At 53.6% G+C, this 13,275-nt stretch overlaps 5 protein-coding genes across 5 annotated transcripts; all 5 read right to left on the reverse strand.

Moving 5' to 3' along the window:
- Nucleotides 1–428: 428 nt before the first annotated feature.
- CABS01_12834 (uncharacterized protein) lies at nt 429–2,984 on the reverse strand (the record flags this gene model as incomplete). The annotated part of the gene is made up of 8 exons (XM_060546186.1): nt 429–1,191; nt 1,254–1,266; nt 1,347–1,596; nt 1,775–1,912; nt 1,981–2,110; nt 2,187–2,386; nt 2,441–2,478; nt 2,537–2,984. The coding sequence occupies 8 exons, from the start codon at nt 2,982–2,984 to the stop codon at nt 429–431; spliced, it is 1,980 nt and encodes a 659-aa protein (XP_060395575.1).
- Nucleotides 2,985–4,720: 1,736 nt separating this feature from the next.
- On the reverse strand, nt 4,721–5,999 carry CABS01_12835 (uncharacterized protein; the record flags this gene model as incomplete). Its single annotated transcript, XM_060546187.1, has 2 exons — nt 4,721–4,973; nt 5,245–5,999. 2 exons carry the CDS (start codon nt 5,997–5,999, stop codon nt 4,721–4,723), a joined length of 1,008 nt encoding a protein of 335 aa, XP_060395576.1.
- Nucleotides 6,000–6,790: 791 nt separating this feature from the next.
- Nucleotides 6,791–8,521, reverse strand: CABS01_12836 (uncharacterized protein; the record flags this gene model as incomplete). The annotated part of the gene is made up of 5 exons (XM_060546188.1): nt 6,791–7,377; nt 7,444–7,511; nt 7,564–7,849; nt 7,910–8,277; nt 8,382–8,521. The coding sequence occupies 5 exons, from the start codon at nt 8,519–8,521 to the stop codon at nt 6,791–6,793; spliced, it is 1,449 nt and encodes a 482-aa protein (XP_060395577.1).
- A 1,282-nt stretch (nt 8,522–9,803) lies between these two features.
- Nucleotides 9,804–10,698, reverse strand: CABS01_12837 (fungal cellulose binding domain-containing protein; the record flags this gene model as incomplete). Its single annotated transcript, XM_060546189.1, has 4 exons — nt 9,804–10,087; nt 10,161–10,331; nt 10,401–10,586; nt 10,647–10,698. 4 exons carry the CDS (start codon nt 10,696–10,698, stop codon nt 9,804–9,806), a joined length of 693 nt encoding a protein of 230 aa, XP_060395578.1.
- A 650-nt stretch (nt 10,699–11,348) lies between these two features.
- Nucleotides 11,349–12,428, reverse strand: CABS01_12838 (uncharacterized protein; the record flags this gene model as incomplete). Its single annotated transcript, XM_060546190.1, has 1 exon — nt 11,349–12,428. One exon carries the CDS (start codon nt 12,426–12,428, stop codon nt 11,349–11,351), a length of 1,080 nt encoding a protein of 359 aa, XP_060395579.1.
- Nucleotides 12,429–13,275: the final 847 nt, after the last annotated feature.

Genomic DNA, 13,275 nt, shown 5'->3' on the forward strand with positions numbered 1-13,275 from the left:
GACGCATATTCGGATATTGGATCGGTCTTGCCTAGCATTGTTTGGTCTTGTGGGCAGACGGGGGTGCTCAAACGCATAACACGGAGTTTCACACATCATGAGAATAGCATCAGAACATGGTAGAGGTTATGGGAGCCACACAGAGTGGTAGCATTGTACAAGACGCACTTAGCAACAGCTTGTTATTTGTTCCATATCATTTAAACTTTATTGGCGTCCTTGTGAAGACTTGCCTTATGTGACATGACTGCTAAGTGTCGACGCATTCATGTCAAAATCCCACGAGGACGCAACAAAACGAAATCAAATCCTCTTTCGTCCAGCCTTTCGAACCGAACGCCCAAGGCAGGCTATATGAGATCTAGTAAGGCTTGTAAATCCCATACAACACACTCCTTGGCCTGAATCAATGCCAAAAACTCCGATTCTTACGGCACCTGCTTCTCAGCAGATTGTCCCGCAACAAGGCCCGTCTCATCATGATGGACAGTAGCCTTGCGCCCTCCTCCTCCCTCATGATACCCGGGCTCATCATCCCCGTCCAACTCATACAACGCAGGAAACGGCTCAACATCCCGGCGCAAGACATACTTCTTCGCATACCACGGCATCTTGGAAGCATAGTACCCAGCGTGGTCGCGACTCTTTACATCAAACACGCTATCGAGCTCCTCGAGCGTCAGGCCCTTCGTCTCTGGCAGGAAGAAGTACGCCACCACAAACCCGACGAGGTTCCAGCACGCGTACCACACGAACGCGCCCGTCACCCCAAACGAAGAAATCATCTGCGGCCAGGTGAAGCTGATGATGAAGTTGAAGCCCCACGTCACCGCCGTGGCGGAGGACATGCCGATGTCGCGGATGTGTAGGGGGAAGGCTTCCGCGCTGTAGGTGAAGGGGACGGGGCCCGCGCCGGGGGAGTAGACTGCTGCGAAGAGGTATATCCCCGTCGCGACGCAGGCGAGGCGGCCTGTTCCCTCGGGGATGAAGAAGGAGAAGCCTGTGAAGAAGAGGCAGAGGGACATTAGGGGGAAGGTTACTAGCAAAAGATTGCGGCGGCCAAAGGTGTCGATTGTGTAGAAGGCTGGGAGGGCGAAGAGCCAGTTGATGAGGCCCATTCCCATTGAGGTGAGGAGGGCTGTTGAGCGGTCGAAGCCGGATGTTTCGAAGATGTTTGTGGAGTAGTACATCCTTGTTGGGTGTCAGTCCTGTATACTTCCTTTAGAGATTTGGGGTAGAAAAGAATTACTCACATGGCGTTGATGCCTTGAGAAGGGGGAGAAGTGTCTGTTAGATGGATGCTCATGGTTGCTGGAGGAGGACGGGGAGAGGGAGAGGGTGCTTACCACAGAATTGTTGCATAAACATGACAAAATACGAAGACAGCGCAGCGCGCCTGTTTCTACGAACGGTGAAGAAGTCCTTCCAGTTGCGGCCGCTGCGGGCTCTCGTCTCGATTTCCAAAAGCTTGTGGGCGTAGTACATGTCCCGGGCCGCCTGCACTGGGTGGTGTCGTAGCCGGAGCGTCGATCGGAAGGCGTGTTGGTATTTGCCCTTCTCCATGTACCAGCGTGGACTCTCTGGGCAGAAGTAGACCTAGGATTTGGTGAGTGAGTATGCCTCACTTATAAGGATTGTTTCTCTGCTGTTGTAGTTGAAGTGGGAAAGGTAGAAAGGAGGAAGAAGGGCGGGTGTGGTAAATCTTGTAACACATGCTGGGAAAGAAGTGGGAATACATGGAAAGACGTCAAAGATGACGGGTAAATGTCCTTACCTGTACCATGACGATGAGGGGCGGCACGGAGGTACTAGCCAGCATCCAGCGCCATTGCGTATTTGGTCCGAGGAAATCCGTGTTGGCGAAGGCGACGGATACGATGAAGCCCAAAGCGATGCCAAAGGCTGTCCACATCTGGATGAAAACACATGAGTTAGTTCCACAGCATACGGGATTTCTACCTTCACCAAGGTTCTGCTCACCTGCCACATCATCGTCAATGCACCGCGGATAGTCTTGGGCGTACTCTCGGCAGAGTACACGGGCGTGGTGCTGCTCTTCGCGCCGACTGCGAAACCGAGGAAGAAGCGTGCGATGAGGAGGTTGTACCAACTGTTCTGAGAGTTAGTGACTTCAGACCTACATAGTGGCTGGCTGGATATGCGTGTGTGTACGTGTGTCCACTTACCTGTCTGCGGCAGCCATCCAGAAGCCGGTGACGACGGACATGAAGCACGAGATGAAGATTGTACCGCGGCGGCCGGTGTATTTGTTCAAGATGGGCGAGCTCCAGCACCCGACGAGGGCGGAGCAGAGGTAAGGCGCGCCGTTGACGAGTCCCTGCATTGTTGGGTCGTCTTGGAGACCGAACGTCTCGTAGTAGAATTCCTGGGCACAGTCGTTAGATCGTCATCAAATGTTCATAGAGAAGGGGATGGATACCTGGGCGCCATTGACGGCTGTCTGATCCATGCCCTGAACTGCAGCGATTGCAACATTAGCAGCTTTTCAACTTCCCATCTCGGAGTCTCCCCATACCAATAGCCGAACCCGCACAGAGAGCACACAAAAAGTAGAGCGACATAGGCTGATGCCAACGATGCGAGACCTCCTTCCGCAGAACGGCCTTCTCTTCTTCGTCGAGAGCGGCTACGGACTCGAAGCCGTCGGGGCGGTTAATCACCTGCGCGACCAGGGCGCCCTTGCGAAAGACCTCGCGGTGTTCCTGCAGGCCCTTTGTCTCGGTGAAGGCGTCTGCGTCTTTGAGGATCTCATCGTGCGTGAGGCTGACGAGCGGGTTGCGGAGGAGGGCGGCGGTCGAGGCGCGGCCTCCTCCGCCGGTGGGAGTGGAGGTGTTTTTGGTGTTGTTGGGACCGGAGCCGGGGCTATCGCCGGGGCTATCGCCGGCGTCGCTGCCGGAGGTTCGGGAGGAGGGAGTGGTTTCGGGGACGGGAGGGGCTTCTGTGTCGACCTTTGGGGGAGGCATTCTGTTTGTGCCAGCCGAGGGCGTCTGTCAATGTGCTTATGTTCGGAAATGTGCCTATCTGTCGAGTGTATATAAAGATAACCTTGAGATTACGACTTTTGGGGATGGCATGAACGGAAGAAGACGAAATCTGGGGGAGAAAGATAGGCCTCGAGGGGCAGAAGCGGACCTCTTGATATTTGAGGAGGTTAAATAGTCTGGAGACGTCAGATTATTTGCAAGCAAGGCGTCCCTGTGGGCCTCTGGACTCCGGAGGATTCAAGAAAGAAGGCGGAAACTTTGTCGTTGGACTTCATGGTGGCATATCTCTGGCCAACGAGCCAATATTAAGGCAGACTGGTCATGGAGGAGTGGGTGCGTTCCAAGACTAAAATATGGGGAATAGAGTCTCGGCCTCGAGGCGGGCTGCGTATGTCCAAGAGGTTTTCAGTGGGGAACGATGCGCCTTCTGGTGTGACTGGAAGAGATATTGGTGCTACATGTCGGGCTGGAGAGGTTACGAGTAGGCCGTGGGGGTGAATTCCGTCTATGAATCCAGGTCGAACGTGGGCCGGTTATCTGTTTCCCCGGCGTGTCCCCTTCATTTGGATGCGAGTTGGATCTCATTAAGTTTGAATCAAGTGCTTCGTTCCTGGGATGGGATCTTGACATTACTGTCAGTTCTTTTGAGCCTATCGCAAGAGTGCAAGTTGTCTTTGAAGCGAAGGTTGACAGGAAGAATATTGGTTATAATTAGGTTCAAGTGGCGCATGATGTCTACGGCGAACAGATATTCCACCGGCCATGGTTCGCAAAGGGTAGATGAGGAGAATGTCAGCCGTGCTAGAGGTAGCACGTCGACCCGCGCGCTCATTGTCGATAAAAGCCTCCACGGCTGTACAGTACAAACATTCGCCGAAAAGAGAGAGACAAGGACGTGGGCGAATTGTCGGATGACGATCGGCGATGCAGCCAAGCGGCCCGTAATCCTCGGCGGCGGGGCACAAAATCGTCCACGGAGACGGACAGAGGCTGAATTTTCGGCCGGGGCGCCCATGGGGGTTTCTCAGTCTCGGCGTGCGGCGCGGCGTTCGTCACACACGGCATGGCGGACAGGGGTTTAGGAACATTTTCCACGTTTGCTTCGCATGCTCGCCGTGTCGAAACCCGAATTTTGGCGAGAGGCAGATGAGAAAGCAGTTCTTGGCCGTGTATGACTTCATACCAAGGCCTGATTAGAGTATTGGCCTGGATCCTCTACGCGCTGCCGAGAGGACAATTTCCGTTGGTTTGGCAGTGGACCAGGCAGCATCTCATTACGATGGGAGGAGGCGCCGTGAGGTGGGCAAGGCTGTTCTCTGATGTGGTTTAGAGATCTCCTCTCTCAACATCTTGGTCTAGTTTCCTAAACGTTTGATGGAGTGCATTTAGTCGCAGCTCTCGCGCATTATTCGTGTTCGCTCTCAAGTTCTGTTGACAACTGGTTGTCTAGTTCAAGTGAGTGAAATGACAGCGACTATTGGGCTTTTGTCAGATTTCCTTCCAACATGAACAGCAGCGTGTCGAGGTAACATGTTGCAGAGCCAGAGCTGTTTATTAGATTATATATAGGCCCGGGCCTGCTCCCTCCCAGTCATCCATTCGTGTCTATTAGCCATGCTGTCTCGCCTTCCGACATAACCTAGGGCGAAAAGGATCGACCAAATCTAATCACAAAAGCTTCATACTTCTCGTGTAAGTGTACTCGGCTCAGCACTCTAGTCCACATCGTCGGCATTGGTCTCCTCCGCCTCATGCGCAGCGGGGCCCATCTTCTTCCTAGCCTCCTCAAGCGCCTTGGCCTCGTCGTGAGGCTCGTGGTCGTCCTTGGCCGGCGGCGGTAGTGCACCAGTCTTGACGCCCCTGGCAGTGGTCTTCAGCGTGCCGTCTTCGTTCACGTCGTCCTTGAGGTGGATCTCGAAGAGGACGACGAGGTAGACGTCGCCGGTGGTCTTGTTCCGGAGAACGTATCTAAGCGTATGTGAGCGCTTAGGCTCCCCCTCCCTGCTGCTGGTAAGAATGACATGAAAAGAAAACAGGAGAGCATTTTTGAGCCGTGCTTTGATAAGCCACCTCAGGGTCTTCGTGTTGCTATTACATCATTTTCCTCCCAAGGTCAATAGCACAAGTCGGAAATGACGGCCATGGCGCGAGATGGGAATAATATTACGGAAACAGTTCGACTCGCAGAGAAGCAAAGAACAGGTTTTAAAGATAGGAAAAGGGAGGAGCAAAAACTCACCGAAGGCCTTGTCCGTCCCAGTACTTCATGATGGCAAGTTGGTAACCGGGCAAGCGCAACGCCAGGTTGGCAAAGTCGAGGTAGGCATTGAAAAAGTCCAAACCGTACGTCTTGCCGTACTCAAACAGCCAGTTCTCCTTGCTGTCCTTGCGAAGTGCCCACTTCATGCGCTCCTTGGACGTGGCCGGCGCGCCAATCTTCTCTCGTGCTTCGAGGCCGGCCTCGTCGCCTCCCTCCTCGAACCATAGCCCGCCCTTTTCTTCGTCGTGGACGCCAGAACCAACGTGGATGGTGTTGAAGGAGCTTAGCGCGGGGCCGTAGAGATGAGGGACATCGGCGTAGGCGTCGCCGTCCAGACCGGGGTCGATCCACCACTTTACAATGTTGAGTGCTGTGTTGAAGCCCGGTGGGAGACGGTCGCGGATGGGGTGGTCAAAGTCGTTGCCGAATTGCAGGTCCTCTGCCGATATGCCGTCTACCGATGAGGAGGCATTTGCGGGCTTCTTGGGTGTGAAGCGGAAAGAGATGCTGTACTGGTCTTTATTGGTGGCGTGCGGTTCCTCAGAGAAGTAGGGTGAGGTAGAGGGTGAGTTACGAGGGAGGCCGGCGTAGTTTTGTATCCTGACGTTGAGCTCAATGTCGGCGAGAGCGCTGGTGATCTTTGTGGGCTTGGCCTGGTTGACGGGGACTTCTGTTTGACAGTCCAGATCATAGCCTGGTCCTGCAGTCACACGGAGGATGTATTTATCGGCCATTGTGAGGTCTACTGTGTGACATATGTGTATGTTTCTTCACGGTATATGAGCTGTACTCCAGAGTCAGTCGATGCAGAGCGATGCAGGTTTATTGAGCTCAGCCGATAAGAGGCTGGTGAGAAAAGAAGTGAAAGAAGATGATGTCGTGATAATATTGAGGTAATAGTCATGAAACTGCTTAGAGGTGCAGCTAGAGAGGTTGTCTTTTGAGAGCGACGACGTAGTAAGTGCAGTGAAGGAGGCTTAACAGACTGACATGGGAAGAGCTGCCTTGACAGTGCCAAGACGGGTTGGGGTGGACTCGACTGGGATGTACTTCCGTTAAGGCTGAAGGAAATTGGAGAGAGGAAAAAAGAGAGAGAGAGAGAGAGCAATGACGTTGAGATGAGAGACTAAAGCATAGCGCTTGGCTTTGCTGCATCACTTACCTCAGCTTCTTCAGTCGCGGTTGGCAAACTAGGTGATTAGCATGTGAACCGCTTGGAGGAGCGTCGTTTCTAATTATTCTCCTTCCACTTGTTGGATGTTGATCTACTTGTGTATGGGCCTGGAAACAGGATGAAAAGTTTCACCATCACTTATGCTTGCATAAAAGAATACCTGGACGGTCAATTCAATTAACGGGGTATGTATCGGGAAGTCCGAGTTAGTGAGTTATCCCCGCTTCCTTCTTCCTCCCTTCCCACTTACAAGAACAACTACAAGCACTCGACGCTATACCAAAGACCTCATATCATCTCTCATCCTTGTGGCCATCGGATTTTCTTGAGATCTCGGAGCCTATATCGAACTCATTGCAGGTAGACGAGAAGGGCCTCGCTGGCTTTCACACTGAACGTAGCCTGGCCACCCGAGACCGTCGTCGTCTCAAACGTCTCCGTCCCACCAATCGTGCAAGTGCCATTGTTGAAGAACTGCTGTCCAAAGGACGCATTTCCGCCGCGATCCTGCCTCGCCTCCGCGCTGGCAGCAGTCACGCGCTTACTCCGAACCCGGCCCGCCGCCGTCGTCAGCCCACTGAGTACAAACGACTCGGTTCCCCGAGTCCCCGTGCCGCTGTAGTAGTTGGAGTTGTACAGCAGAGCGCGCAGCGGCACGCCGGCTGCGTCGTAGGTGACGTAGGCAGCCAGGGCAGATTTCCCGTCGTCGAGGGCGGCCAGATGCTTTCCGCCGGCCATGAAGGCCGTTGCGGCGTAGGCGCCGACGTACGGGTTGCCGTTGGAATAGCGGCCGAAGAAGGCGTAGGGGTTGTTGCCGATCGTGCCGTGGTGGAAGTAGACTCTGCTGACTTTGGACATTGCCAGACGGACGGTGTAGTCCATGACCCAGAGGGCTGCGCCAAAGGTTGGGGATACGTTGGCTGCGCCGCCTCCCGCGACTTTATTCGGTCGTTAGCTTCAGTTCCGTAGGAGACCAAAAGTGTGAGAGTGTCTATGCAACTTACCAGAGTTTGTCTCTCCAAAGACGTAAGGCTTGTTGACTGCAAGCGCACTAGCAATGTCTTTGTCGAACCTGGTCACGTCAGTCAAGAAGCCTATCAGGTGCCAATACGCGACCAACTTACAAGTGAACATTGCTTGAGATGCTCGAATGAGACATCAAACCAGTCACAGACCCTCCGGGGTAGTTGTGATGTGCGTATGTCTTCACATACTCTCTGACCGTCGCGTTCCCGCTGGCGATGAGCTCCTCAGCTCCCCAAGTCGGAGGAAGAGAGTTGGAGTTGCCGGCTTGGATAATGTTCTTCTTGCCAATGGCATTGCCGACAGTGATATCCCAGTGGTTCTGCGACGCAGCATCCAGCGCGGGACTCCACCCTCCCGCAGCAATGGGCTGGACTCCCGACCAATCTACAAACCAAAGTTGAGTTTGGCTTCGTAATAAGAAAAGGCTTGGCAATTTTCACTTACACTCGGGCTCATTGCCGACCTCAATGGCGTAGAGATTCTTCATCTCCTGCACAGCAACCTTGGCAGCCGCAATAGTGTTATCGATGTTGTTCTTTCCCCTGTTCAGACCGAGCGTGACGTCGCCGGCGTATGTCGCCGCCAGCTTCATAAAGTTGGGCCCGAACGTCAGCGAGGCGGGCGCGTCGGCGGCGTTGGCGACCGAGTAGACGACGTACGCCGACGTCGCCGCGTCGTAGGACGCCCTATCCTGCGTTGTGCCGCCGATGCGGATCGGGGGCCAGGTGCCCGTCAGGTCCTTGAGGTTGGCGAGGCATTGGTTCGTTGCCGTTACGTTTTTGAAGTACGCCGGGAAGGCGAAGAACTCGAAGCTTTTGGCAATAAGAGTCAGGAACCCACACAAAACTGTGGGATGGGGAGAAGACCTAGAGGGGGGGGGGGGAGGAACGAGGGAGGAATTACCGGTGAAACTCACGATAGACCGAGGGGCGCTGCCTCGAGAGGAGCGTATGAAAGACCGCCAGTGTTCACCTTGGCGGGCACGCTGTAAGTGACGGCCGCAGCTGCGTGAGCTGCCGCCAAGAGGCAGGCCAATTTGGAAACTGAGAAATGCATGGTTTCTATTCACAAAGTTGGATCCATCAGACAACTGACGAGATCTGATCAACTCTCGTTTGCGCAAAGTTCTCTGCCCGTGGTATTTAAAAGAGCTCAAAGTCAATCTGACTCTGCCAAGTCTGGCTTTCCCATCATTAAACCATCATATCGAACTCGGCACTCCAGATGCCGAAACTGACACGAACACCACCCTTTTCTTTCCTTTCTTTGCAAAGTCGCCAATCTGCGAGCGATAATTTTTCCGTCCTTTAATGAGCTACTCTGAAGTTTGAGTGTGAGTCGTCAACACTAGACCAGATCGTGCGGTGCGAGCATGTCAGCTGCTGGCCCCGGCCCTTGCATAAGCTTTTTTGCGCCTCAGCTTCTTGCCGGGGCCTGCCTTGTAAGTTGCAACTTGTAGGAGACTTCAAAAAGGCTTATATCTCCTGAGAGACCCAAAACCCACATATATGATAGAGAGTTGTCCCGTTATCTCCGCATCAAATGTGCTGCTTGAGTCAGTGGGCAGGTGGCTCTTTGAAAATCGTCAACCGCCACGTTCCAACCTCTGGACGATAGAGTAAGTAAGCGATACCGACTTCACAATTGATCTATGGATTTCGTGGTTGCCAACATGTAAGCCTTCCCCGCATCTGAGCCTGTCTGCATCGTCAATGATGCTCACCACCCCTCCGTGTGATCCCTTGTGGGGGTTACATCGCCACTTTGGGGAACGGGCATCTTCCGAAAAGGGAAGGCTGTAACGGGTTTACAGCTAGGGAGCTTCAATTTCAGCCGTCAGGGTGGCAATCGGAGGCATTCGTGACAGCTCTGTTTCGACTGCTACCCTCGGGCGAGCTTCTACTGCGGGCCGCAGTCGATCTTAGTGGTCGTCGGCTGTCAACCCTGTTGTGGGTGTGATTGTGACTGTGACTGCTATTATCGCTCCTCATTTTGGGGTGCTCGTGGTGTATGGGAAAGAGGAACGAGCGCGCGGGGAAGCGGCCTATATGGCCGTCTTTTTATATGTATCGATAAGTGAAGCTCGGAGCCTGTTCTCGTCACATGTAACAAAGGACGGGTGACGAGATTGAGCGTAGAGAAGTGCGCTGTGCAAGGGTGCGCTCAAGCTACGCGCAGCGCAATCGAGAATGTGATTTGAATTGCAATCGTGGAAAAAAGCAAGATAGGCTAGAGAGCTATCGTGATGGATAATGCTTTCCAGCACTCGTCAATTCTAGCGCAAGGGATTCCCAGGCTGCCTTCATCCACGCCCCCATTTCCAAGATTCAGACAACCCTCAGCAAGTCAAAGCGTCACCCCCAGGAGCTTTGTAGTTGGTCGGCACAGGGTAGTAAATATTTACAACCAAGCCGGGATCATTGGGGCTGTAGGCGCCGGGGAACGACATGAGGTTCGGCTTGTACGTGCCCGTGCCGCCCGTGACGCGGAGCTGGGCGCACGAGATGTACAGCTGGGCGCCTCCGACGCTGCTGGCGCTGTGGAGGGCGATGTGCTCGACGCGAAGGAAGTAGTCGCCGTTCTCGATGCACTTTGGGATCTGGACGTTGACTGTTGCCTTGCCTTGAAATGGTAGCATCAGCATAAAATCCCTCCTGGACAAGAGTCATTGTAAGAGAGAGGATTCTTGTCATACCGTTTGTCGGCCACGTTAGGCCGCCTGAGGTGACAGTGGGGCCGTCGCTGTAGATCTTGAACCAGTTCTTGCCGGAGCCGTCCCAGTTTGTGATGCTTGTGCCGGAGGGCGCCTTGGCCATGTAGAAGTTGATGGGTCCGGGGTGGGAGATGGACGCTTTGGCGTTGTATCCTGGTTCATCTGGTGTTAGTATTTGTAGAGACTGTTTGGTTTGTATAGAGTAAGGAAGATTAGACGAACCAATGGTCGAGCCAGCTGTGACGTCGAGAACCGTGGCTCCCTCGTTGCCGGGCGCGAGCTGGTAGCATGTCATTTGCGAGCTAGTAACGTCTGTGACGGGCCCGTTGGACTGGAAGTTTGTTGTTTTGCGAACGACTTCCCAGTCGTTCGTAGTCTTGCCATTGTAGGTGACGGAAGGGAAGACGTCTGATACTTGTTAGTTCTGCCCAAAGATTTTGACACTAGGTTAGGTTCTATTCTACGCACAATGAGCCGATGCCAGAGACGCCAGTACCAGGACAGCTGCAGAGAATTTCATCGTGAAAGTTGGAGTTGATTGTTGACTCTGAAATATGGCTTAGACTATCGCAAACCCTCGTTGTAGGTGAGAGAAATACTGGAAGTTTGATTGATAACCATTCCCCAGAAACAAGACGGATGACTCCTAGAAAACGAAGTCTTATACGCGAGGGACTGGACAAGACAATGAAGAGGCTCGGCATTGAGGTAGAGGTCATCTGCTGCATTCATCGTGGTTATTAACCAGAGTCTTTCAACGCAACGCTTTAAGGAAGCTGACCTACCGTTGATAAAACACCCGGCGGATAAAGTCAATCAACCAGTGAAGAGCAACTTCCATATGACCATGCATCTCGGCATATATAACAATGATATTTTTCCATGGTTCGCATCAACTTAAGGTCACCTGTGATATGTGTTTGAGGTATTGATAAGTTTAAGGAGGAGGGGTTGTGATGCTTTTCATGGAGGGATATCCATGCCATCGCCAGAACTGCCGACGCACGAACGGAAGATGACCCGGGGAAAGGGTATGTGCTTTCTCTTAGACCAATAGCTTCAACATCATATCAATATGATTGGTGTTAATGTTCGGTTTCAATAAGAAGCGGCCAATGTGAAACCTTCACGTCGTTGGACACACTAATGCCCGCTTGGCCGCGATAGACTCTACGCAAGAAGCCCTGCATTGCTGAGAGTATCTCTCAGCTTCTTCAGACGGTCTACAATGGAATCTGCTCTCTCTGCAAGTAGCTCGCATTGAAGCAAAAGTATGCGGCCTTCCTTGCCACAGTCCCCTTCCCTCTCATTCAGCGCTGAGCTGAGTCGCGGGACACAACTGGCCAGGGAGGACTGGAGATCGACCAGAATCGCCATGATGATGGAAGGCGACGATCGCCGTGACGGGGTGAATGAGCCAATTTTGAGCTCTGGAACGTCAAACTCGTGAGGCTGGACATCCTGCTGCATGGCCGCGGCGAGGAACCTGAGACACAGCTGGACGTGGCAGAGGACGAGTTCCATGACATCGGCACATCGGTAATGGCAGCAGAGAAGGAGGTTTAGTAGCGGATAGTCGATCTTTGATGTCAGCTGCGCCGAGTTTGCAAAGGGCTCGTCTGGGAGACTGGTGATGGAGTTGTAGGTGTGTATGCAGTTTGGCACACTGCAGTCGGGGCTTGGGCGCTGTTCCAGAGCATATTGTACGGCTTTGGGATATACATCGACTAGCTTTTGGGTCTCGGCCAGCAGGAGCTCGAGAGACTCTTTGTGACTGTACTGTTGGGATATCTCGAGACAGTAGTTTTTGGAATCGGGGCCAGGGACGTGGAACTTGTCAATAGGGGGAAGGCCCCTCGTGGCTCTATCTAGAGTGGCCGTAATAGAAGAAAGCTCTTCAAAGCATTGGGATCGAGGGTTAGCCGGAGCTTGTGTTAGTGGTGCTTGATCAGGGCGAGATGACGCTGAATCGCAAGGCTGAACAGACGAGAAGCCCAGGATCTCATCGAAAGAAAAGTTGCCCCAGTCCAAGTCCGTCGCACCGTTTGAAAGGTGCAGGGCATCATCACCCAGTCCTGCAGCCAAGTCCTGGTAGGCCGGCAGCGTGCCCACGGGGCTATACACGCATGCGGCTCCGGCCTTGGAGCAACGGCTGCAAATGGCGTTGCCAGGCTGTTTTGGACAACGCAGTTTGTGGGCGTGGCACCGGTCGCAGCTCTGACGGGTTTGACGAGTACGAGTAGGCGGCATTGTGCGATGATTTACTATTCCGGATCTCCAAGCATGTTGGTCAGGCCACGTTGTTTGCTTTTAGGCTTGGCCATGTGAAAGCGTGGAGCTGAGCTGAGCTGATAAGACTGTGTAGACCGGTTGTAGGTAGGCTGGAAGTGGCTTGCCCAGGAACGTAGGAGGTACACTTGGGTGAATGGGCGGCGGCGGTGGTCGTGGCAGCGGAAGCCTCAAGCCGGACGCTAGCTGTCTTTAAGCAGCTTTAGGGGAGAAGTGCCACGATGCTTGGCGGTCCGATGCGGACGGGACGACAGTGATGTTGAAGGGCTAGCATGTGACGTGGAGCGTGTGCCTGTCTCGGGTTGTCTTTGCGGCTTGGATGATAATGAGTTGACGGCTTAGAGGATGAAGGATCGCAGCGGAGGATCCAATGGAAGCCTCGAGAGGCTAAGGTAGAGACCCTTTGGCTGAGATACCTGTCCAAAAGTACCTTTTAGCGATGGCTTGCGGTGGTGGGCCAATCGCCATGTCGGGAGACCGAGGACGCGGGGCCCACAGCTCGGGGCCGGCTCGCCGGATGGACCGACGGTGGACGGCGTCAGGCGAGTACGTACCTAGAGGCTGCTCTACCTTTAGTAAGTACCTAAGTACTCCGAACTGAGGTAGGAGTTTGGAAGCGTAGCGCCCGCCCAGTCAGCACGCTAATTTCCTCTTCAGCCTTTCTTCAATGGACTCATTTCCCACTCAATCACTCTCTTTCGTGTCTCTATATTGCCTCAGGACAGTCAACAGTCAACAATGACAGGGACATTACCAGATAGCAGACAGAACTGAATCGAACTGAACCGGACTGGCCGTGGATTTCCCG

Source organism: Colletotrichum abscissum (genome assembly GCF_030869225.1).
Source record: "Colletotrichum abscissum strain IMI 504890 chromosome Unknown Scaffold_40.1, whole genome shotgun sequence".
Taxonomy (NCBI): domain Eukaryota; kingdom Fungi; phylum Ascomycota; class Sordariomycetes; order Glomerellales; family Glomerellaceae; genus Colletotrichum; species Colletotrichum abscissum.